Raw genomic sequence first — 22,479 nt, forward strand, 5'->3', positions numbered from 1 at the left:
GCGTGGGGCCCGACAGCCTAAGCCCGTCACCCAGGGTCACAGCAAAGTGGGACTGAGCTCGAAGCCCAGCTCCGCCCTAGACCTTTCCTCCCCTCTCTATACAAGGTCAGAGTGGGTTCCTTTACAAGAGCCCCTTTTCAGGAAGGCGACCCGCCTGCCAGATTCTGCATTCATGGCGCAGGATGTGGGGCTGCCTTTCCTGCCATCGGCATCAGACAGCCAGAGCTGCTCTGGGCCTCCGTCCTCCTCCATGGATCTGCCAAAGAGCCGCAGGGACGCTCGGAGGTGGCAGACTGGGCTGTGGAGAACTTCGTAAATGGAGCGCCTGGATCGAGGACCACAGAGTGTCTTCAGAACCCTTTCGTCGTATTCAGTACCACCCACCAGGGATAAAGTAGTCATAACTACAGTAGTAACAGTCACCATCGTTACTGAGTGCTTTACCACAGGCTAAGCCCTCAGTATTGCAGTTGGGGCTCTTGTCTCTGCACGTTCCACATCCACGGACTCGGAGGGCCAAGTGCCCTGCGCCATTCTGTGTAAGGGGCTAGAGCATCTGCAGACTTGGTACCACAGGGGTCCTGGAGCCAGATCCGCCTCACTGCTTCCTGCACTTGCTCTGGGCAGCCTCGGGCTCTGCCACGGCCTTTGGTGCAGACCCCCTGTGGGTTTTTTTTTTTCTTTGTTTCTCTGGACGGACAGACAGATGCTCTGCAGACGTGTCGCGATAACTGGATAAGATGACATGTGAGGTGCGGAGCCGGGCCTGGGATTTAGGAGCACCTGCTGCCCTTTCCGGGCAGGACCCCCTGAAACCAGACGTTACGGGCGCCCAGCAAGGAGTTTCTGGCCAAAGAACAGAGCTGAGGGCACTTGGGCTCTTGCCTGTGGGGGCCCACGCCGCCTGCCGCCTGCCTCCTGCCCCGGCCCACCCCCAGCCTGCCGCCACACGCGGGGTCCTGAGACGGCGCTCCGCTGGGAGCTCGGTGGGGACGGGCTTTGTGAGGCGCCCCCCGCCAGGCCCCCGTCCAGGTGTCTGCTCCACAGAGGTTTGCAGCCGCCATGTTGATTTCTTCCTGACTATGCTGCCCCCCAGGCAGATGGCAGAAATTTCAGTGGAAGCTGTTTGGTTCTCAGTGAAAACTCATATTTAACCAGACAGATTCCAGCCCGAAAACCTTCTGATCTGGGCTGATCGAAGGCCTGCAGCCGTGCTCTCAGGGAACCCGCAGCAGGACCTGGCAGCGACAGTGGTCCCGCATCGAAGGCCCCTCGGCGCCAGCATCTGCACCGGCTCCTTGTCTCGTGCCCCTTCGCTCGGTACTCGGAGGTCACCGGTCTTCCCGTCTCACAGATGAGCCGCTGATTGACGTGCCCAAAGGGCCCGGCTCGTGAGTGACAGAGCTGACTCCAGGTTCTGGGCCGTGCCAGGTCCAGAAGCTTCGTGTCTGCCGTTCTTCCTGCCCGTCTCCTGTTCTCTGAACGTGACCGCTTTTTATGCGTGCTCCGCGTGCAGCGTCAGTGAGTCCCACCCTCCGAAGGTGCTTTGCGTCCCGGCAGCGCTGGGCAATCTTGTGTTAGGAAAGGCTTCCCACTCTCCGACCACAGGGAGGAGAATGAAAGAATCGTGTCTTCATGAGCACCTTCTCAGCATCTTTTGTCGGAAAATGAGTGCATGCTACCCTGTTTGATTATGAGGAGAAACCATTGTAATACAGGCAAGAGGTCTTAAAAAGGAACTAGGGCAGAGCAATTCTACACAATGGGAAATACACACACAAGAAACCGCCAGCAAAGGCAAAAGGAAAAGACGGGCTAAATGGGGCCACGTGGGGTTCAGGTGGGAATCTTCTCCCCAAATTCTAGAATGTTCTCAGCCGGCTTTAAACTGTGATCATAGACGTGGCTGGTCAAGTAGAGCCTAAAAAGGTAACTAGAAGCCCTGGGGATGGGAAGGGCCTGTTGATTCAAGAATCGGAATTTGTTCGCCCCAGGCTTGGAAGGATGCTAAAGGGGCAGGACCCCCTGCTGGCTGAGTCTTTGCGTTTTATGTCAAGCTGTCTTCCTTCCCACAGAGAACTCCTTTGGTGGAGGGGGGAAGGGCAAAAACAAACTAGGCCAAAAGCACCTTCAGAGAAGCAAGCACCCTCTGCCACCCACTCTACAGCAAAGGCTCTTCCTGGCAAGAAGGCCCCGCAGGGCTCCGGGCACAAACAGCCACGTGGGTACCACGTGAGCTCACAGAGGTGAATGGAGCACAGCAGAGCATCACTGCACCTGGGAAGCTTGCCAGAGGGCCCCTGACCTTCCCTCTGAAGGGCATTCTAGGGCCAGGGAGTCAGCCATGCCCAGCCGTGGCCCTGCTGGCCAGGGTGCCCTGCCAGGGCCCTACCTGCAGGACCATCTGTCGGAGAAAGCAGTGACCACCCAGCGGACCGGCCTCCGCTGCTAAAATCCCCCGCGTCTGGGGGAACCCTTCCAGAAATACAAACGCATTTTCCCTGGTGCCTATCTGATGCTGACCTCAGTGACAAAAGGGCCGTATCTCTTATCAGCAGGGTCCCACCAAAGGTGTTGATAACTAACCATACGTGTCAGCTGGCCTCACGTAGTTTGTGAAAAGCCACACGCTGCTTTTCAAACACCAGGAGAGCGTCTCTTCATCCTGTTGGCCATTTTGTGGGATTTCATACAAAATGGCCTTTTCATTGTTCGGTTTTCCACTTCTGTAAAGCCTTTTCCTTCTACTTTCATTGGGGTTTGTTACAACCTTATGGTTGCCGTGTGTCTGTGTGTGTGTGTGTGTGTGTGTGTGTGGTGTGCACGCACGCCTGTGCCCACTCAACATCAGGCAACGAGCAAAGGACAAGGGACGACTCCACAGTTGTCACCTTTCACTGTGCATGTCTGGGCTCCCTCGGGGCTGCTGGATGCTTTACAGGGGATGTAGTCAGTGAAGGGTCTTAGCCCGTTGGGGCTGCCATGACGGGATACCAGAGACCAGGTGATGTAAACAGTTCTGAAGCTGGAAGTCCAAGATGAGGCTCCAGCATTTTCTGTGTACGTTGAGGGCTCCCTTCTTGGTTCACAGACTGCCGTCTTCCCGCTGTGTCCTCACATGGCCCCGAGAGGGGCCTCTCAGGGGTCTCTTTTAAGTCACTAATTCCAGTCATGACCTCGACACCTCCCAATAGCGCCACCTCCTGATGCCATCACCGTGTTGGGGGTTAGGATCTCAACATTGGAATTTGTGGGGACACCACATTCAGTCCATGGCAAAGCCCAGCAGCCTTCTTCAGACACGACCACTAATAAAATCCCTCTCTGTTTTCAGCAACTGGAAGAAAAACTCAAAGGACAGGCTGACTATGAAGAGGTGAAGAAAGAGCTAAAGTAAGTTTGGAGATGCAGCTCGGCCATTCACGAGCCAGGGCTCGTTGGGGCCATGTGCTAAGGAAACCCCGTGTCAGCGGGGGGGCAGCTGCGGGGCCCCTGGCTCAGGCTCCACCACGGGGCCACATCCGGGGCTACTCGCCGTGGCGGGTGTTTGCACTCAGGCCTGTGCCTGAATTCTTTGGACTTTTTATGGAACTCTGTGCATAAAAGTTACCAGTCTGCACGGAATCAGGGGAGATACTGCCTTTGTAGGAAATATAAAATACGAGCTTACTTTTTAGCTGTAAGTCCCCCAAACAGAAGGAGAACAGAGCAAGGAAACATTTTCCAGTTGAGGCCTCACGCCTCCCTGGCTTAAACTATGGGACTTTGATCCCCCGGCCTCCACCCGAGAGGCAGCAGCTGAAAGCTTGTCACCCTTTGGAGCTGATGCTCACGTTCCCACGCTTAGAAGCTCCCTCCTCGGGCCCCGGCGCCCAGCCTGACCCTCCCGCCTCAAACTCCTTCCCCTGAGCTGCCCTTGGCCCGCCTAGAGCTCACGGGCAGTGCCCCGACAGTGCACACGGCCGCCCCTTGCCCTCCCTCGCCTCGAAGAGTCTCACCCGAGCTGCCCTCTCCTCCCCAGCCAGGTTGGCAAACACTGCAGAGGGGTCCCTGGGCCTGGGTCCCTGCAGGCTCCAGGCCTCTCCCCTGCTGCTGGCCGCCTCTGCTTCCCGGGGGCCTTGCCACGCCCTCGGCATACCCTTCTGCCCCCAGCTGCACCCCGACCCCTCAGCAGACCCCCCAGTGCTCTGCCTGACGGAGGGGACAGACGCCCGCGGCTCCCGGAGCCCCTGCCTCGAAACGACTCCTCTGGTCTCGGCTTCTCCCTCCCGTCTCTCCAGGCTGACCCCGCCACGCTGGTCCCTTCCTTCCTACTCCTCCCATCAGCTCGTTTCGCTCTTGCTGACATTTTTAATTTCTCCTTTTAAAATAAGCCTACACCCACTCCCCATGCTGTTCTTCGGATTCTTAATTCCATTCCCTCGGGTTTGCTAAAAAAGCCCACGTGAAGGCCTCTTCGACCTTCTCGCCCCCTGCGTCAGCAGCCTCCTCCCTGGCGGGGTGACTCCCGGGGGCTCCACTCACTTCTCTCCCCGAGCATCCTCACCCCCCTGACACAGCGGGCCTCTGCACGCCTCCTTGGACACCCCCTCAACTCTCTGCAGGTCCAGCTTCTTTGAGCTCTGTCCTCTCCCCCACCGCATTTCCGGGAGGTATATTTTTTACTTCTCTACCCGCCTCCTCATCCCTTTCCCTCTTCTTCCCGCCTCAAAAGAAAAAAAAAAAAGGGCTTCCCTGGTGGCACAGTGGTTGAGAGTCCACCTGCCAGTGCAGGGGACACAGGTTCGTGCCCCGGTCCAGGAAGATCCCATATGCCGCGGAGTGGCTGGGCCCGTGAGCCATGGCCGCTGGGCCTGCGCGTCCGGAGCCTGTGCTCTGCAATGGGAGAGGCCACAACAGTGAGAAGCCCACGTACCGCAAAAAAAAACGAAAACAAAAACAATGTGTGCCCTCCCTAGTGTTGAATCGAAAAAACTGACTTGAAGGCCTTCTCCGGAGCCCCCGCCCTTCCCAGGCTGAGGCCAGGCCCACACCCCCTCCTCTGAGCTCACCTCTCACCGAGAACCAAGGCTTCTTGGCCCCAGGCTGCTCCCTCCCAGGTCCGCCTGCCCGGCCACTCGCCGGCCCTCACCCTCTCCCAGGACAGCCGCCCATATTCCTGCCAGGGCTTCTGCTACATCTGCCCAACACGGCCCCAGCGCAGCCCCATTCAGGTGGCTCTTCTGCTAGAAGGTGTCCCTGGCTTCCCAGTTCCTGGTGATCCACACGCCCTCTGGATGCACGCCAGCGCCCGTTCCGTCCCATCTCTTCCCCTGAGGTCCCCACCGTGCCCCACCCCAGGAGTCTGTAAAGCATTTTGCTCCTTCAAGGCCCTTCACAAACACTGACATCTCATGAGACACACCCGTCTCCTGCCCGGGTTTTCTCCCGCTGGTGCTGTTTGGATTTTGTCTTCCACCCAGAATCACTGTAGGGTCCCTGAGGATGAGAAGTGGTTCTGAGTCTGCACAGCGCCAGGCACGTAGTAGGCTGTCGGTAAACTTGGTGAATAAATGAAGAGAGGGCTTCCCTGGTGGCGCAGTGGTTGAGGGTCCGCCTGCCGATGCAGGGGACGTGGGTTCGTGCCCCGGTCCGGGAAGATCCCACATGCCGCGGAGCGGCTGGGCCCGTGAGCCATGGCCACTGAGCCTGCGCGTCTGGAGCCTGTGCTCTGCCGCGGGAGAGGCCACAACAGTGAGAGGCCCGTGTACCGCAAAAAAATAAATTAAAATAAATAAATGAAGAGACACTGATGTTTTCAGTATAAATTCAGACGCACTTAGTCTTTTCTTACATGATCCTAAAGAGGCCCTCAGACAAGAATATAGCTGCAAACAATGTGACAGCCACAAAGAAAAGACAGGCTTGTCCAGACTGCTCGCCTCTTCTCTCCTGGCTGATGCAGTGCGGCCCGAGGCTCTTATGATTCTCGGTAGCAGCTCATCATAAAACAGAATTATGAGCTCCTCGTTCCCGTTTTGTTAGTTTACACGACAGGGGCCACTACAAAGATACAACCACGGGGGAGCTAAGAGCGGTCGGCTCCTCACTGAACCTCCCGGGGGCCGTGGCACAGAGAGCCCCCTGGGCCCTGGGCACGCTGTGCTCTCCGGATGGCACTGCCATTGATCTTGTAGAAGGGCCGAGGCTAGAGTCCCAGCTGGGAGAGTGCAGGAGGCCCGGTGCCCGGGATGGAAGCTGCCCACTTTCTCACCTTCCCGCCTCGAGCGTGAGGGGAACGCCTGGGCTCCTTGGGGCCACATGGACCCACAGGAAGAAAGGAGTGTCCACGTGTGCGGAACGCTGTGAACAGCAGTCCTGGGCACCCGCGCTCACTCAGCTCTCGGACTTGTTGACACAGGCCGAGACCGGAGCAGTTTCCGTGGTAAGGAGAACAAAGGAGACGTGAGCCCTCGCGCCCACACCTTGGTAGTGGCTCCTTCCCCAGCCTGGGCTGCAGACGGTCCGCTGCCGCCTTTGAGCCACCCAGCGGTGGGACCTCGCTCCTGGCCCATCCCCGGGCGGCAGCGGCCAGGGGCATCGGTTCCTCTCCCCGGCTTCCTCGTTACAGCTTTTTCAGCCCTTCTCAGCTTTACAAATACATTCCACTTGCAGCAGTGTTACGTCTGCGTTCAACTTAACTTTAAAATTATACTCTGAACAGACCTGGTGTGATTCCATATGGAATGATTTACATGCTGGGCAAGAAACTTTCACTGGCCAACTGCTAGTCGAATAGTTATTCCAGAGACGCTATCAGATGATAAAGCTGCCAGGGAAGTTGTTAAAGTTGTCAGCTCCTCGGTTCCTGGAGAGCAGGAAGCGGTGACGTGGCCGCTCGTTAGCGCGGCTGCCCCCAAAGGTCCGAGCAGGGCTAACGGCTCTATCTTGCTCTCCGCAGCATCCTGAAGTCCATGGAGTTTGCTCCGGCCGAGGGAGCTGGGACGCAGGTACATGGTCTCCCTTTGCTTTCCGTGTGCGTGAGCATCCGCGTCACTGCTTCGCCGTCGCGGTGTTTCTCCTCAAGGATATTTCGCCAAGTTAAAGCAAATTATCTTTAACTTAAAAGGGGCAAGAAGAGAAAAGTTAGTGTCTTTGAAACTGGTAACCGCGTTCACGTGAAATTGCAATTTAACTTGGGCAGGTCCTGAGAACGTGGGTACAAACGATTTCAGGTTGTGTTAAACGAGCAGCCCCAAGTGGACTGACTGACTTAGGAATTTTTATTAGCTACTGCCTCACGTGGACAAGAAACGGGCAAGATGACAATGGCGCACGGTAACCCAGCGGCCAGTTAAAATTTTCAGTCATCAAGCGGAAGCCCGCTCCCGATGCCCAGAAGGCAGCCTCTGACTCTTGGTGGCTGGCGCCCAAAAGCGATCCCCTTTGCAGGCCTTCCTGACAGGGCTGTGGCTCCCTTGCCTGACAAAGCAGAGGTCTAGATGCGCGGATTTGGGTACAGAAGAGGGAACGAGGAGCTGTCTGGAAGCTGTGTGAGCCTAGAAAGAGAGAAATTACTTCAGCCGGAATGAGTTATCTCAGAAAGGAGCTCGAGTGTTCTCCACGTGCGTGGAGCATCTTCGGGGAGAGGGCGGGCGGTGGTCAGGTCAGAGCCGGGAGCCTGGGGGTCCGGCGGCCCCGCAGTGAGCCCCGCTCTGCCCCGTCTAGGACTCATCCAGGCCCCTGGAGGTACTCCTGCTGGAGAAGAACCGCTCGCTGCAGTCCGAGAACGCCGCGCTGCGCATCTCCAACAGCGACCTGAGTGGTAGGTTGACAGGGTCTCGCGTCCGCTTGGCCCCTCCCGGGGTCGAGGAAGAAGAAGACGAACCGTGAGTCTGGGCCGATGCATGGCGGGCGTCACCGGGCGATGAGAACCTTGACTAACGAGTGTCCGTCTCCTCCTCACCCCCCACCCGCCCCCACCCGCTCCGAGACGGTCCAGGCGAGGCGCGAGGCCGCAGGGCGTCTGCGGAGCGCAGGCAGGGCCGTGCTGCGGGAGAGCCCACGCGGGCGCTCGCTCGCGGACGGTGGCTTTTCTGGTCTCTTCTTGGTTGTGCGGCCTCTCCCGTGGTGTTTCCGGGGCTGCTTCCAGGGCCAGGCCCTGCCCTTCCCGGCTCAGTGGAGCTTTTCTTCCTTTGTCAGGTTTTCCTTGGGAACGCCTCCCCCATCCTTAGCCTTTCTTTGCTCGTCCCGAAGTGGTGGCGTCACTGACTGCTTCGGGTTTGGCAGCTGGTAAAGCGTTTAAGAGTGTCTCGGGCTCCGATGATATTTCATTCTTAAAATGTGCGTGCCTTCGATCGAGCGGACTCGGTGCGGTGCGTTCGCCTCAGAGCAAGTGGTGTGAGAATCCGTTGGTCCCAAAATGTCAGTGTTTGCTGCTCCTCAGGTGGGGCCCTTCTGGTTATAGCTCAAACGCTAGAGGCCCGATGAGAGGCCCGCGACCTGCCGACTCTTTACTGTGTGTGGTACCGGCTCCTTGTCACGTTAGGAGTTTGAGTCTATGTCAAGGGGAACTCTCCAGGCTGCAACGTACAAGAAAGGTGCAAACATGAAATGCATGTTGCTTGTTTCCGGGGGGCCTCGTTTGGCTAATTTAAAAATTCAATTGAAAAACAAACCAACACACCTCATTGGCCCTTGTTAAAAAAAAAAAAAAAAAATCTGCACTTTTTTTTTTTCCCTTTTGCGGGGCAAACTTTGCATCCTGGTCTTGGTTTTTTTTCCCTTTTGAATCCCCCATAATGCATTATGTTTGCCCTTCCTTGTAGGGTCAGCCAGGAGAAAAGGGAAAGACCAGCCTGAGAGTCGGCGTCCTGGACCTTTGCCGGCCTCCCCTCCTTCTCAGTTGCCCCGCAACACGGGGGAGCAGGCTTCCAATACTAATGGTACACACCAGTTCTCACCAGCGGGGTTAACGCAAGACTTTTTCAGCTCATCCCTGGCAAGCCCCAGCCTGCCCCTGGCTTCTACGGGAAAATTTGCACTAAACTCTCTCCTCCAACGACAGCTAATGCAGTCCTTCTACTCCAAGGCCATGCAGGAAGCAGGAAGCACAAGCATGATTTTTTCAACAGGTCCATACAGCACAAACTCCATATCTTCCCAAAGTCCATTACAACAAAGCCCAGATGTAAATGGCATGGCCCCGTCTCCCAGCCAGTCAGAAAGTGCTGGGAGCGTCTCCGAGGGCGAGGAGATGGACACTGCAGAAATCGCCCGGCAGGTGAAAGAGCAGCTCATCAAGCACAACATCGGGCAGCGTATTTTCGGACACTACGTCCTGGGACTGTCCCAAGGGTCCGTGAGCGAGATTCTGGCCCGGCCCAAGCCGTGGAATAAACTGACGGTGCGCGGCAAGGAGCCGTTTCACAAGATGAAGCAGTTCCTCTCGGACGAGCAGAACATCCTGGCTCTTCGCAGCATCCAAGGCAGACAAAGAGGTGAGAGACTCATGGGTTGGTGCCCATGCGTGAGCCCGTCATGGAGAGCTGTGTGTGTGTGTGTGTGTGTGTGTGTGTGTGTGTGTGTGTGTGTGTGTGAGATGAGACATCTGTTGTGCATCACACATCAGGTACAGCTCTCAGTCCTGCCATTGCCGGAGCTCAGGGCCGAGGGGCATGAGCTAAGGCTGTTAGACTTGCGGGGGGGGGGGGGTCTGGCCTCTGAAAATCGTTCAGCACCTCACGCGTAGTAGACTCGCTATTTCAGTACCACGTACTGAGTCGGAGGGAATTACCTCACGCTCGACGTTCTGATGCGTTTCGTGTCCAGCGATCCTTCCGGCCTTAGGTGCCGGCCTCACGTGGGGAGGGGCCCGTGGGTACCACCCGGCCCTAGAGCAGCAGCATTGGCCGGGGGCTGTCCTCACGCAACGCTGGGTCCACGCGGAGGGCAAGCCGACCACGTGCGCCCCCCTCCTCCCTCCGCACCAGCGGGAGCGAGGCCCACGGTCACAGTCCCCGTGTTTACGTCCCGCTGGCGATCTGTCTAGCGTTACCGGCGAAACATGCCTGCCTTGAGTAAAATACATGAAAGTTGCATTAAAACACGCTTCCTACCCCCCCCCCCGCCCATAAAAAGATAAAAAGTCCGTCCAGTCCCTAACTGCCAGAACTCCTTCCCTCTTTAACGACAGGGGATCCTTCTGCTAAGTCAGCAGCGATAGAGAAAAGGGCTCTTCTCAGACGCACTGGAGATGTAGACTCGGAGAAGGGAGACGCTTCAAACAGCGTCCGTTCGCACGAAGGGCACCGAGGCTCTCACGGCGATGTTAGCCGAAATTGACTGTCTCTGCATGATTTATGCGAGCTTTGTTCCGGGGCTGGTGGGCGATCCGCTTGGCGGCCCTGCTCCCTCCGTTTGACCCCCATGGCGCTGGTGCCGCAGGCCGCCACCTAGGTCCATCTGATCCCCTGTGGTGGCAGAGCCGTGGCCTCTGTGAGCCGGTCAGCCAGGGAAGGGCCTCTCCAAAGTTTCTAGCGACTCCCAAGTGGCACAGGCAGCCCTGAGCCCTCTCTGTAGTGACAGCGGCTCAGATTTCATATCACGCAGCCCATAACGTCAACAGCACCATCCCCCTGATTGTTTTGTTCTTACCACACTTGTTTTTCAACAGAGAATCCAGGCCAGAGCCTGAACAGACTATTTCAGGAGGTACCGAAACGAAGAAATGGGTCTGAAGGTATGTCGCAGGCAGGTGTTTTTCTTTGCAGTTAGTAACCTAGGAAGCAGCATGTCCTTAGCTGTGTATTTGGGTTAAAACTGTACAGTGTGATTCTGGCCTGGAACCTGATGGAAAAACAGAGCTAGTAAGTATAAAACAAAGCACGGGTTCAAGTACGCACGGCCCCTTCCCCCTGAGCTGCCCGCGCTCTACCGAGCGCAGGAGGGGGCGGCACCACTAAGATGAGCCCCAAAACGCGAATCCCACACCCGCCCCCCTCTTAGATTCAAATTACGCCTTTCCCCATTTCCCAAGAAGCAGGTGAAAGAGTAATTTGTTGCTCTGAGAAGAATCAGGTGACTGAGTCAGATGAGATACTGCTGCTTCCTTGTACCTTCCCTGAACTCTGAAATGTGTCGAGGGCATGACAGAGGGGACAGATCCCAGATGGAACCTGCTCGCCAGCCCCCGTGGCACTCCTCGGAGTCGCAGCTTCGATGGGGTTTTGTCCCGGTGGCTTGCCTGTTTTTAAATGGTTTAATGTGGCGGTTCACACTGAGTGAGGTAGTGACCGATTCAAACACGTGGACGGCTTCCGGGAAGAACCGGGCCAGCCCCCGGGCCGTAGTAGCTTCAGCGCATCTGTGCACGTGGCTGCGCGGCGGAGCATCACCATGTGACCGAAAGACGGGATTCTTGTCCTTTAGGCATGTCCGCAGGCCTCTCTCCTTGTTCATAAATTTTAAAAAGATAGTATGTGATAAGAGACCCGAAAATTTTAACTTAAGCCTTCAGCCTCTTCACCTTGTAGAGCAAACGATAGCGACAGAATCAGCCTCCACCCCTTGCCCTCTCTGCCCATTTTTCCGCTCTGGGATACTGGCCTCAAGGACACGTACAAAGCCTTGAACGTAGTCCCAAGCCAAAGCAGCTGCTGGAGTTGTTTTTAAATGACTCACAAACAAAGCGTTGCCTTTTAATCCTTCATCTTGTTTCTTATACCGGATTAAATGATTCGCTCTCCCTGGTCCCACCCCACGGGTGACGTCCAGCTTGGATAATGTGAGAGCTTGTCCCACTGGCCGAGTACTGTCTGACGCCAGGTGGAGTCAGTGGGAAGCCCTTCCTGCCCCGGGGCCGCGGTACCTGCTGTGGAGTTGCACGCACAGCAGGTACAGGTAAACGGGAGGCCACGCCTGCCTCCGTGTCGTCACCGGCCTCCACTCGGCCGCTGGTTATCAGAATGACGTCTTTGTGCAGCCCTGAGTCTTGTTCCAGGTGTGGGTCTGATGTCGGTGGTGTGGTTTCTCCCTGCAGGTAACATCACCACCCGGATCCGAGCCTCAGAGACCGGGTCCGATGAGGCAATCAAGTCCATCCTGGAACAGGCCAAAAGGGAGCTGCAAGTACAGAAAACCGGTACGGAGTCCAGGCCTTCGACCGCTGTCTTCCACACTTAGTTGAAAGAATTGTCATGAGCGTTCTGGTCAGCAGTAATTAACTTTGTTTAAAAAAAAAAAAATTGAATGTATGTTTTCAAGCCTTTAGGCAAGCACAGAGGGGAGCAGGTCTGTGTGATGTCTATTTTGCTAATAGTTACCATTCTAGGTCATTCCCTAGCATTGACTCAAGAATGTACCCCTGGCCTAGAATCTCCGTGACTTAAATTAGCAAGTACTTTGTATCAGATTCCCTTTTTTTTTTTTTTTTTTTTTTTTTTTCTTTTGCGGTACGCGGGCCTCTCACTGTTGTGACCTCTCCCGTTGCGGCGGGGCACAGGCTCCGGACGCGCAGGCTCAGCGGCCATGGCTCATGGGCCCAGCCGCTCCGCGGCACGTGGGATCTTCCCGGACCGGGGCACGAACCCGCGTCCCCTGCATCGGCAGGCGGACTCTCAACCACTGCGCCACCAGGGAAGCCCCCAGATTCCCTTTTTTAAATGCAACACAGGCTTTTGCTACTTGGGTATATACTGACCACAGCTGCTTTATGGAACAGACGTTGCCAGAGAGGAGCAGGAAGTGTTAAAGGGTGGATGGCCCCACCTCTGCAGTCAGTCGGCTGCAGGAATCGGCCCTCATAGCCCCCTGAGAGCTGCCTTGTGTAAGAGAACACCCACATTTCAGCTTTCCTGCGGCTGAACTTTGCTTGAGAGGCGCGCCAGGCTGTAGATTCAGCTCAGACCTTCCGCTGGAGAGGAAACCTGAGTGCTCTACCCGGGGCTCAATACAGACACACCCCTGCCCTGTGCCCACGAAGCCCCTGCTCTGTGGAGTCCTTCCGCCACAGACGTGGCCGCGAGGCCCCACCAGGCCTGGCTGCAGGCAGCTGTGACTGCTGTGACTGCTGTGACAGCTGCTTAGCACCTGCCACCACCTGGTCACTCCCCTGGGTTCCTGAGCTAGGGCCTGCCCACTGCCCCACACACACACTGGCCCTCCCCCTCCCCCTCCCCCTTGGTGGCCACACCGTAGTCACCCACCCGGAAGGGGATCTGAGCTAACAAAACCACTGGAATTTTGGGATATAGCACATGAGAATGTTAAGTCTAAAGTGATCCCGGAAAGAGAGTCACAGAGCATTTGCACACGTAACCCCCCCGGCCCCGCCCCCCATCACACTCGTGATCATAACTTACCCCTTCGGCTGGTGTGTCGCGGAGGCCGTGTGGTCGCACAGCAGGCGCGTTGGCCCCTCTATCACTGCTCGGACAGGGTGCGTGAACGTTTCACGACGGGGGAAAGGTTGGAAAAACAGAGCCGTGAGGTTCTCCCCAGTAACCTGCATGCGGTGGCAGGTCGGGTCAGGATGAAGTGGAGTGAAAAAGCACGGGGCGGTGCCGCCACCGTCTCACCTCTGTGTTTGCTCCGCAGCAGAGCCGGCCCAGCCGTCCTCGGCGTCCAGCAGCGGGAACTCCGACGACGCCATCCGCTCCATCCTGCAGCAGGCCCGCCGCGAGATGGAGGCCCAGCAGGCCGCCCTCGACCCCGCCTTAAAGCCAGCGCCGCTGTCCCAGACAGACATCGCCATCCTGACCCCCAAGCTAATGCCCCCCTCGCCCATTTCGTCAGTGTCCGGTTACTCTCCATTAGCCGTCTCCCTGAAGAAGCCCCCCTCGGCTCCCGACTCCAGCGCCCCCGCTCTGCCCAACCCCCCGGTCCTGAAGAAGGAGTCCCAGGACGTGCCCGGGCCAGACCTCCCGGGGGCGGCCGACTCCGCACAGGGGGTCCTCAGACACGTGAAGAGCGAGCTGGGCCGCAGCGGCGTGTGGAAAGACCACTGGTGGAGCGCCGTCCAGCCCGAGAGGAAGAGCAGCGCTCCCCCCGAAGACCCCAAGGCTGAAGAAGCCAGCGGCGGGAAAGAAAAAGGCGGCGGCGGCAGTGGCGGGCAGGCGCGGGCCGAGCGCGGCCAGCTCCAGGGCCCCTCCTCATCAGAGTACTGGAAGGACTGGCCCAGCGCCGAGTCGCCGTACTCCCAGAGCTCAGAGCTGAGCCTCACCGGAGCCAGCCGCAGCGAGACACCCCAGAACAGCCCTCTGCCCTCCTCCCCCATCGTGCCCCTGTCGAAGCCCACCAAGCCCTCGGTCCCTCCGCTGACCCCTGAGCAGTACGAGATCTACATGTACCAGGAGGTGGACACCATCGAGCTCACCCGGCAGGTGAAGGAGAAGCTGGCCAAGAACGGCATCTGTCAGAGGATCTTCGGGGAGAAGGTAAGGGACTCGATGTGGGAGCCTGGGTCTTCCCATCTCCCTTCACTGCTTAGGACTGCGTATCTGTCTGGAGGGTGTGGCCGTCACCCACTTAGTTAACCAAGGAGCATCGTGGCTCGTCCACTCCCAAACTTCCGGGGAGGCTGGCCGGTGAACGCTCCATTTGCGGCATCCCCGTTGGGGGCCAGGTTCTGGGTGAGGCCCTCTCACCCTCCATGGTCCTTTAGACCTCTTGTCTCACACTGTGAGGGGGTGGCAAAGTCGCCATTTGACAGATGAGGAAACCGAGGCTCAGGGAAGTTAACTATGTGCCCCAAGCTAGCAGGTGACTGAATCGAGTTCTGTCCCCCCAGCCAAGTGGAGCCCAGAGGCGCCTCTGTAGGCTGTTTCGGCCAAAAGGATCTGATCTGATCACAGAGAGAGACGGCCAGCGTGCAGAGAACCAGAAGGCACTCGATAGAAACAGCAACGTAAAGCGTAGTTGTACCTCTCTCATAATTCAGAACGTGCTTGGGGCACCAGAGGGGTGAAGCAACCTGCCCAGGGATGCACAGCTAGAGGTGGCACGGGCAGAGCTGCACAGAGCCCAGGCTGTGCCCAGGACTGGCCTCGAAGACCCTTGTTTCCACATCGGCCTTCCCTGGCTCACGAAAGGCCATGGTTTGTGGATGGGCTACCAGACCCTTTCTGTTCTTGGCACTTCCTGGTCACTGAGATTCTGGATAATGGAGATTTACCAGGCCTGCAGAATATAAGATAAACGTAATACCCCGGGATAGTCTTAGATTAAACAATGAATTGCTGAGCATAATGAGAAGCGCTCCAGTCCCCTAAAAGACAGCCTCCCCGGGACTTCCCTGGTGGCGCAGTGGTTGAGAGTCCGCCTGCCAGTGCAGGGGACACGGGTTCGAGCCCTGGTCCGGGAAGATCCCACATGCCGCGGGGCAGCTAAGCCCGTGCGCCACAACTGCTGAACCTGCACTCTAGAGCCCGCGAGACACAACTACTGAAGCCTCCGCGCCTAGAGCCCGCGCTCCACAACAAGAGAAGCTGCTGCAATGAGAAGCCAGCGCACCGCCACGAAGAGTAGCCCCCGCTCACCGCAACTAGAGAAAGCCCTCGTGCAGCAACGAAGACCCGATGCAGCAAAAAAAACAAAAGACGGCCTCCCCAAGGGCCACGTGGCTGGGTCAGCAGGGGCCTGCCCCGCACCTTCCTACCCGCCTTCCCAGGTCCTGCCTCGAGTTCAGTGTTTGCCACGTACTGTGCTGTGAATCCTCGAAACACGGTTGTGAGCTCTTTGTCCCAACTTCGCAAAAGGTGACGGGGTGAATAGAAATGAGGATGAGAATTGAAAGTCCCTTGAAATTTCTAGTTCAGCGTTGTAAAAATATCATTTGAGAACATTTAAATAGACATTTGTGCTCATGCCTTAAATTTAGCAGAGACTTAATAGCATTGAACTTGTTTGGCCCGTGAGTGCAGTTTATTCTGGAACTTGAGAACTTTTCAAAGAGTGATCGGATGCGGCCCCTAAATATCTCTGGGCTGCATCTGTGTCCTGTGGGGGGTGTTTGTGCCCATACATATGTATGGCCATATGTGAGCGTAACAAAGTCGGGTATGTACGTGCAACTTGTCGATCGTCTGCAGTGAGCTTCACTCCCAGGCTGGCTCCTTGGTTGCCACCAGCTCACCTCTGGGCCCCTACCATCGAGCAGGATGTGATCAGAGAGAGCAGACCTTTCTAAATGCCAGGCTGGCCCGGCGCCGGCAAAGGAGACGGGCGCCCGCGTCCCGCCAGCATCCGTCGCTCCTGCTCTAAAGGGGTCCTTGGCCCCCAGCACCTCGGCCTTTGCTGGCGCCACCAGGCAAAGAGCAACAGAGTTTCAGTGCTTCCTCCTCGGGCTGTCAGGACGACAACCCTGCAGGCTTGGCAGGATCGAGACCCTGGAGGGAGCCCCTCCCCTCCGTTTGCCCACCCTCCTCTCCCTGGGAGCTGAAAGCTGGGACTGACCGTGGCTCCCCGTGTCAGGGCATCAGCCCACTGGTGACCTTGAAAAGCTTATCCCCCACCCCAGGCTGTTGCCACCCACCCCCAGGGGCCGGTTCCGTGCTCGGCCCCAGGAGCGCTCCCCACGTGCCACCCATCCCGACCACGCCTCCGCATGGCCTCGCGTGTACCACTAACATTCTGCGGCCTCACACCGAACCCGGGGTGCTGATGCTGTGTGTCTTTGGTCGCCATTCCAGGTGCTGGGCCTGTCCCAGGGCAGCGTCAGCGACATGCTGTCCCGGCCGAAGCCGTGGAGCAAGCTGACCCAGAAAGGCCGCGAACCCTTCATCCGGATGCAGCTCTGGCTGAACGGCGAGCTGGGCCAGGGCGTCCTGCCTGTCCAAGGACAGCAGCAAGGGCCAGGTAAGGGCAGCCCCGCCCTGGGCTGCTGCAGGCGGTGGGGGAGGGGAGCCTGTGCTGGGAGACCACCCGCCACGCTGTCAGCTGCTGCCTGAGAGCCGCCCCCCTTCCTGCACCACCTGTTGCCATGGGACTGACTCAGTTTTTGGGAGAGAGAAGATTGTGCCTAGCTAATTTTATAAGCAGCAGAAAATGCGTTACCAATTAGGAAAATGCTGTTTATACATAAATATAGGTAAGAGTCAAGTAGCTAAATCAGGGCAGCAGGAAAGGAAATCAGCCAGAGGAGCAGAACGAAGGGTCTCGTGGGTGACGGCCTCCGCTGGCTCGCCAGCCAGTGGCCAGCTTTCTACCGGCAGCGCCTCGCCTGCCAGCGTGGACGCCCACCCCCCGCCCCGTTCTGGCCCTCCCCGGAAGGAGTGGGTGCCCTCCCTTGGGCCTTTGGGGCCCTTATTGCTGTGCTCCGGGTATTAGGAAGCTCTAACCCCCCCCCAAGTTTGTTTCCTCGTTTAACTGTACCCATTTCTCTCGTTTAGTCCTGCACTCCATGACGTCACTCCAGGACCCCCTGCAGCAGGGCTGCGTGAGCTCAGGTAACTAGCCATGTCCGCTGTTTTGAATGAAACATTTCCCTGCCTTTTGTGTTTTCCTCTGGTCTGTACTGGGAAGACTTGAAGGATCCCTCGTTCTGGATCCGGTGAGCTGAAAACATGGTACCCTCTAGGCAAACTGGCTTCGTCGAGGTCGTAGTTTCTAACGAAGAAGGAGAGAGTCTACGGCCGAGTTCAGGTTCCTCCAGCGTTTTCTTGTTCCTCACCGTGGGCTTTCATCAGTCCCTCGGCTCCTAGGTGTGAGGCCCTGTGTTCGGGGCTGGGGGCTGGGGTCCGAGTCAGAGACGGATTCTGTGCTCAGGGGGCTTCCAGTCTCATAGCAGGGGACAGGGGACAAGGAACGGGCATTGCAGTTCAGGGCGTGACACTCAGGAGAGTGGGACTGAGGTTGGGGTCCAGCCTGGGAGCAGGTGGTGGAGGACCTGGAGCCCGGGCCCAGGAGCTGGGGCTGCTTCCGGCGGCATCTGAGAGCCCCGAGGCCTGGTCTTTGAGGTCACATCTCCACCACGCGGACTCCTGGACACGGCAGCCCGGGCTGGCCCACACCCCTGATTCCTGGACCCCCTCCTTGTCCTTCCTGTGTGCCCGCCTGTGCCAGGCTTTTCCCACCCAGCTCCCAGGAGCAGCCAGCATCGTGAGCTGTTCCTCTGTTTTTCTTTCTTTATTTTTCTAAACATGTTGATTAGTCTCCACATCCCATTGATGCATTGAAAACACAAACAAAGCTAAGTGCGGAGCGTGGAGCCCGCCAGCCTGCTGGAAGTTTGACGAGGGAAAACACGTGTCGTGAGGGGAACAGCTGGGCGGCAGCGGCCTCCGCCGCCTCGGAACTCCAAACCCGCACACAGATGCAGCCAGTGCCGGGCGCCGCTAAGCTCCCGGCTGACGTTCTCTTGTATTCGGGGTGTTCCGTCTTGAGGGGTGGAAGGCTGTATCTAGCCCAAGCTCTTGGTTCTCTTGGCTGGACCTCTAAATGGAGCGGTTGGCCCTCTGAGAAGGATCAGGTGTACTTCCTTCTCCCTGCCTTTCTGCGTTGGCCAATTTCATTAGCAGGTACTGGAGAACTTACACAGCACTGGCGCCCGTTCAAAACACATTAGAGAAAATAATGGACGCGGTTGCTTGTGCTAGAGTTTTGCGGACGTTTGCATGGAAAGTTCTCCTTGCCTCTTGCTCTAATGGAAAGCTGGGCCCTGTTAAACTCTCCGAGTACCCGCTGCCCCATCAGAGTCAGGACCCAACTTGGCAGAATGTGACTAACGGTTTTTAGATCAAAACCCCTCGTTCCTAAATAAAAGAAGAAACCTCCTGCAGCCCCAGGTCGGCTGCGATGGATGCCAGAACCTTCCCCGTGTCGGAACAAATCCTTAAAGAATGGCTCTTTGCTTTCTATTGTATAGCGAGCACTCGCTGCTGTGCTGCAACATTCCTATGACAGCCACGTTTCCAACCTGGGAACAGCTCACAGGGCTCCTCGGAGGGACGTAAGTGATATTTGTGAGAGATCAAATTACTTTATAAAATAAGGAGATCTAAACTCTTGGGGAGCCTGCAGATTGAAGGAGGGAGGGAGGCAGGAGGCAGTGAGCCCCTGGGTACAAGTGAGTGCTGCAGAACTTTCCCCTGCTTTCTGTGAAGAGGCCCAGGCAGGCCTCTCTGTGTCGTCTCCGCAAGACGGGAGGTGGATGGCCGACCTCTCACTCGACGCGCCTGTTGTGAGTCAGCAGTTGGGAAGCCATCCGTAGAAGTAATAATTATGGTGATTGTGGAGAAAGGTGGAAAACTTATTTCTTACATTCTAGGAAAATAGAAATTTTTTTTTTTAAGTCACGATGGTAGCTAAGCGCAAATGTTTCTCTGGATCAGGAGAGACTAGAAAGTGCTTGTCAGAATGAAAAGACAGATGATCACATAGCGGCAAGACTGTGGGTGGCAGCTTTCCTTGTTTGAAATTTCTTTACTATCAGCGTTATCCTTTCAGGAGTGTTTCTAAAAATTAAAGTAGCCGTGCCTTTCGGTATGTGGAATTCAGATTTGAAAAACAGAATTCTCTTATGATGATGAGTGTTGGTAAATCAGTGGGATGAGTGACTACTGGAGACGCCGGGATCTTTGACAGCCTAAAAAATCAGTGTCTGGACTTCCCTGGCGGTTCAGTGGTTAAGACTCCGCGCTTCCAACGCAGGGGGCGCAGGCGGGGAGCTAGGATCCCGCATGCCGCGCAGTGTGGCCAAAAAAAAAAAAAAAAAACAGTGTCTTGGAGGAAGCATTCAGCATTGCCCCCCAAAAGGCAGGGGAGCAACGCCTCTGGCCTAGGATTTCTCCAGGATTCTGATTCCCTGCTCTCGCCGTGGCTACCACGGAATCCTTCCAAGAGGCCCCCAGACCCAGAAAGATGCTCTGTCCTTGGTGGCTCCATGAGGCCTCTGCCCAGGGCAGCTCAGCGTGGTGGCAGCAGATGGCTGCAGGAAGGTAATTCTGACCCTGGGTTGGTCTGTTCCTGAATATTGGTGAGAAACACTCAGTGTCTGAGAATCCAGGCTGCCGAACTGGCCCGGCCATCGGTTCAGCCTCCCAGGTGTGGAAGGACTTTGGAAGACCCACCTTCTGTCCACAGCCTCGGTCTGAGCAGAGATCGCGTGGGTCTAATGCAGGGCTCTGTGCTTAGTTTCCATGGCAATGAGGTGCCCCGGGGGTGGAGGGCCTCACTCAACTAAACAGCAAACTGCTGACACGGGACTCTGTTTTCCTCGCTAAGAATTCCTGTCTGCCTCTTTCTGCCCAGCCCTGTTGCCCTCAGCATCTCCATTTTCCTTAATGATTTCTGTGTCAAACTTGCCGATCAGGTTCATGATAAAGGAGAGAGAAACTGAAGTTTCCAGTGCCTCATCACTTTTTCCTCCTGGTGGTTGTAACCATTTCTGAACGTTCCTTTGATGATTCGAGACATGGGGTGATGGCCTTGGACGCTGAGGAGAACTGATGCCACTTTCAGTGAGTGACCTGCGCTGTTGAGGCCTTGAGGAGGAGAATGGAGGGTTCCATACCGGTCATATGAGTAACTTAAAAAAAAACAAAACCGGTTTTTAAAGGACAGAACTTCAGATCAGTTACCTGTTCCTGTATTTCCTGGTGGTCTAGTTTCACATTTTTTTTAATATCAATTTATTTATTTTTGGCTGCGTTGGCTGTCCGTTGCTGCGCGCGGGCTTTCTCTACTCGCGGCGAGCTCTTCGTTGCGGTGCGAGGGCTTCTCGTTGCAGTGGCTTCTCTTGTTGCGGAGCGCGGGCTCTAGGCTCGCGGGCTTACTTGCTCCGCAGCATGTGCGATCTTCCCGGACCAGGGCTCAAACCCGTGTCCCCTGCATTGGCAGGCGGATTCTTAACCACTGCACCACCAGGGAAGTCCCTCTATACACATGTTTCTGTTGGCTTCTTTCAAAGTCCCCAGTGTCTTGGGTTGTCGTTAATAATATGGCAAGACAGGTGCAGGTAGTCCTTTGGGATTGGTTCTCCGAGTCTCCCATTTGTTTGTCTCCCATCCCAGCTATCACGCATCAGCTACCCTCGCCCTGCGTAGCAGTAGCAGTGCTCAGGAGAAGCAGAGGAAGCGCTCAGAGAAGGAGAAAGGAGGGACCAAGTAAGGCTTCTTTTCTCTGAGTGTGGCCTGTGGTCATTGCCTATCAGTTAGGAGGGTGTTTCTCTTTTAAAGAAGAAAACCTTGAGATGTAATGAAGGTGTACGGGTGTGTATCCGTGTAGGTAGTACGGAGGTACCTAGTTAGATGTGATCTACAATTGGATTTTTTTTTTCCTTTTCATTCCTTAAAGCTCATTTCATATTCATGGTTCCTTGGTGTGATTAATCTTTTTGCCCCAAGGGAAAGAAGGAGACAAGAGACAACTCCAAAGCGGGGAGAAAGAAAGGGGAAGGAACAGATTTTTCTAAATGCGACTCAGTCACTCATCACCTTATGGAGAATTGACAGGAGTTGCCCATGCGCTCAGCTTTGTAACTTTTTACTCTGGGAGCACTTCGTTACTGTAGCTCACAAGCTTCCACGCCCAGACGGATTATTGCAAGCCATACCGACGAAAGGATGGCCCAGTCTCCTCGGATTAATTATAAAATACCCAGCTTTTTCCCAGCGTGTCAGGCAGGAACTGCGGGTTCCGGAATCTTCTCTGGCTGTGGAGAATTCCATGGCTCCTCGTCACTGTTCTCACTCAGCCGACCGCCAGTTCCCTCTTGAGAAGGTAGCAGCTGCGTCCCTCTCCAACGTGGGTGGTCCCACGTGTGCCCCCCCCCCCCCGACATGAGCACCACGGGGCTGTATGCTGCACATGGCCTTACGCAGCCGGAGAGTTCCAGGGCCACAGCTCCCAGTTAGGGACAGGCCAACTTTCCTTTTTAATGTGCGGCTCTTGCTCGGTACCCATGAAATGACCAGGAGAACACGTCCACGGTTTTAGTGCTTTAAACTCGGCTTCCTTGAATAAGCAATCAGTTCCTCAGTTTTGGTGACTAAGTCAGGGTGGGGCACTTGCATAGCACGTTAATAAGAAGAGGAAGGGCTGGTCGAACCCCCAGAGAATTCCGTGGCACCATCTAAAGGAGGCAGAACGCTTTGTTCAGTGCCCTAGACTAGAACTGAGTTGATTTTTTTTTCCTTTCTTTTTTTTTCTTCTCTTTCATGGAAATACGTCAGTGAAAGTAACTATTGGTGCTCTCTGAAAAGAACTCTTCTAACTCGTCATTTATTTTGAATACCTGAAAAGATTTGTATATACATAACTGATGTATACATGGCCGTAGGCAACAGATCAAAAACAAAAGAGAATTCTGGAAAGCCACGTGTGAGCTAGGAAGCGACCCCTCCCGAGCAGGTGACGGCTCCGCTCATCGTTAGTTCTGGGGCTCAGCCTCCGCCCCCCACTCACCGGCCATGAACTTGGCGGCCAGGAGAACCAAGTGCGCATTCCTTTCTCTCTTTCTTGGTCGTGCCCTGTACGATGGCATTTCAGTGTTACCAAGAGTGC

At 56.1% G+C, this 22,479-nt stretch overlaps 1 protein-coding gene across 12 annotated transcripts in view; it reads left to right on the forward strand.

Moving 5' to 3' along the window:
- CUX1 (cut like homeobox 1) overlaps positions 1-22,479 on the forward strand; it is a gene marked incomplete at its 3' end in the record, with an annotated part of 372,121 nt that overhangs the window by 293,871 nt on the left and 55,771 nt on the right. For 4 of the 12 annotated variants that reach the window (XM_082670231.1, XM_082670232.1, XM_082670225.1 and 1 more), the window contains exons 12-20: positions 3,335-3,393; positions 6,941-6,989; positions 7,708-7,804; positions 8,808-9,479; positions 10,655-10,720; positions 12,020-12,121; positions 13,576-14,414; positions 16,668-16,833; positions 17,367-17,423. In XM_082670231.1, the coding sequence (XP_082526357.1) occupies positions 3,335-3,393; positions 6,941-6,989; positions 7,708-7,804; positions 8,808-9,479; positions 10,655-10,720; positions 12,020-12,121; positions 13,576-14,414; positions 16,668-16,833; positions 17,367-17,423 (2,107 nt within the window). The remainder of the gene's footprint in view (positions 1-3,334; positions 3,394-6,940; positions 6,990-7,707; positions 7,805-8,807; positions 9,480-10,654; positions 10,721-12,019; positions 12,122-13,575; positions 14,415-16,667; positions 16,834-17,366; positions 17,424-22,479) is intronic. The other 8 variants (XM_082670227.1, XM_082670228.1, XM_082670226.1 and 5 more) reach the window with 3 other exon arrangements.

Source organism: Grampus griseus (genome assembly GCF_964374135.1).
Source record: "Grampus griseus genome assembly, chromosome: 14".
Lineage (NCBI taxonomy): Eukaryota > Metazoa > Chordata > Mammalia > Artiodactyla > Delphinidae > Grampus > Grampus griseus.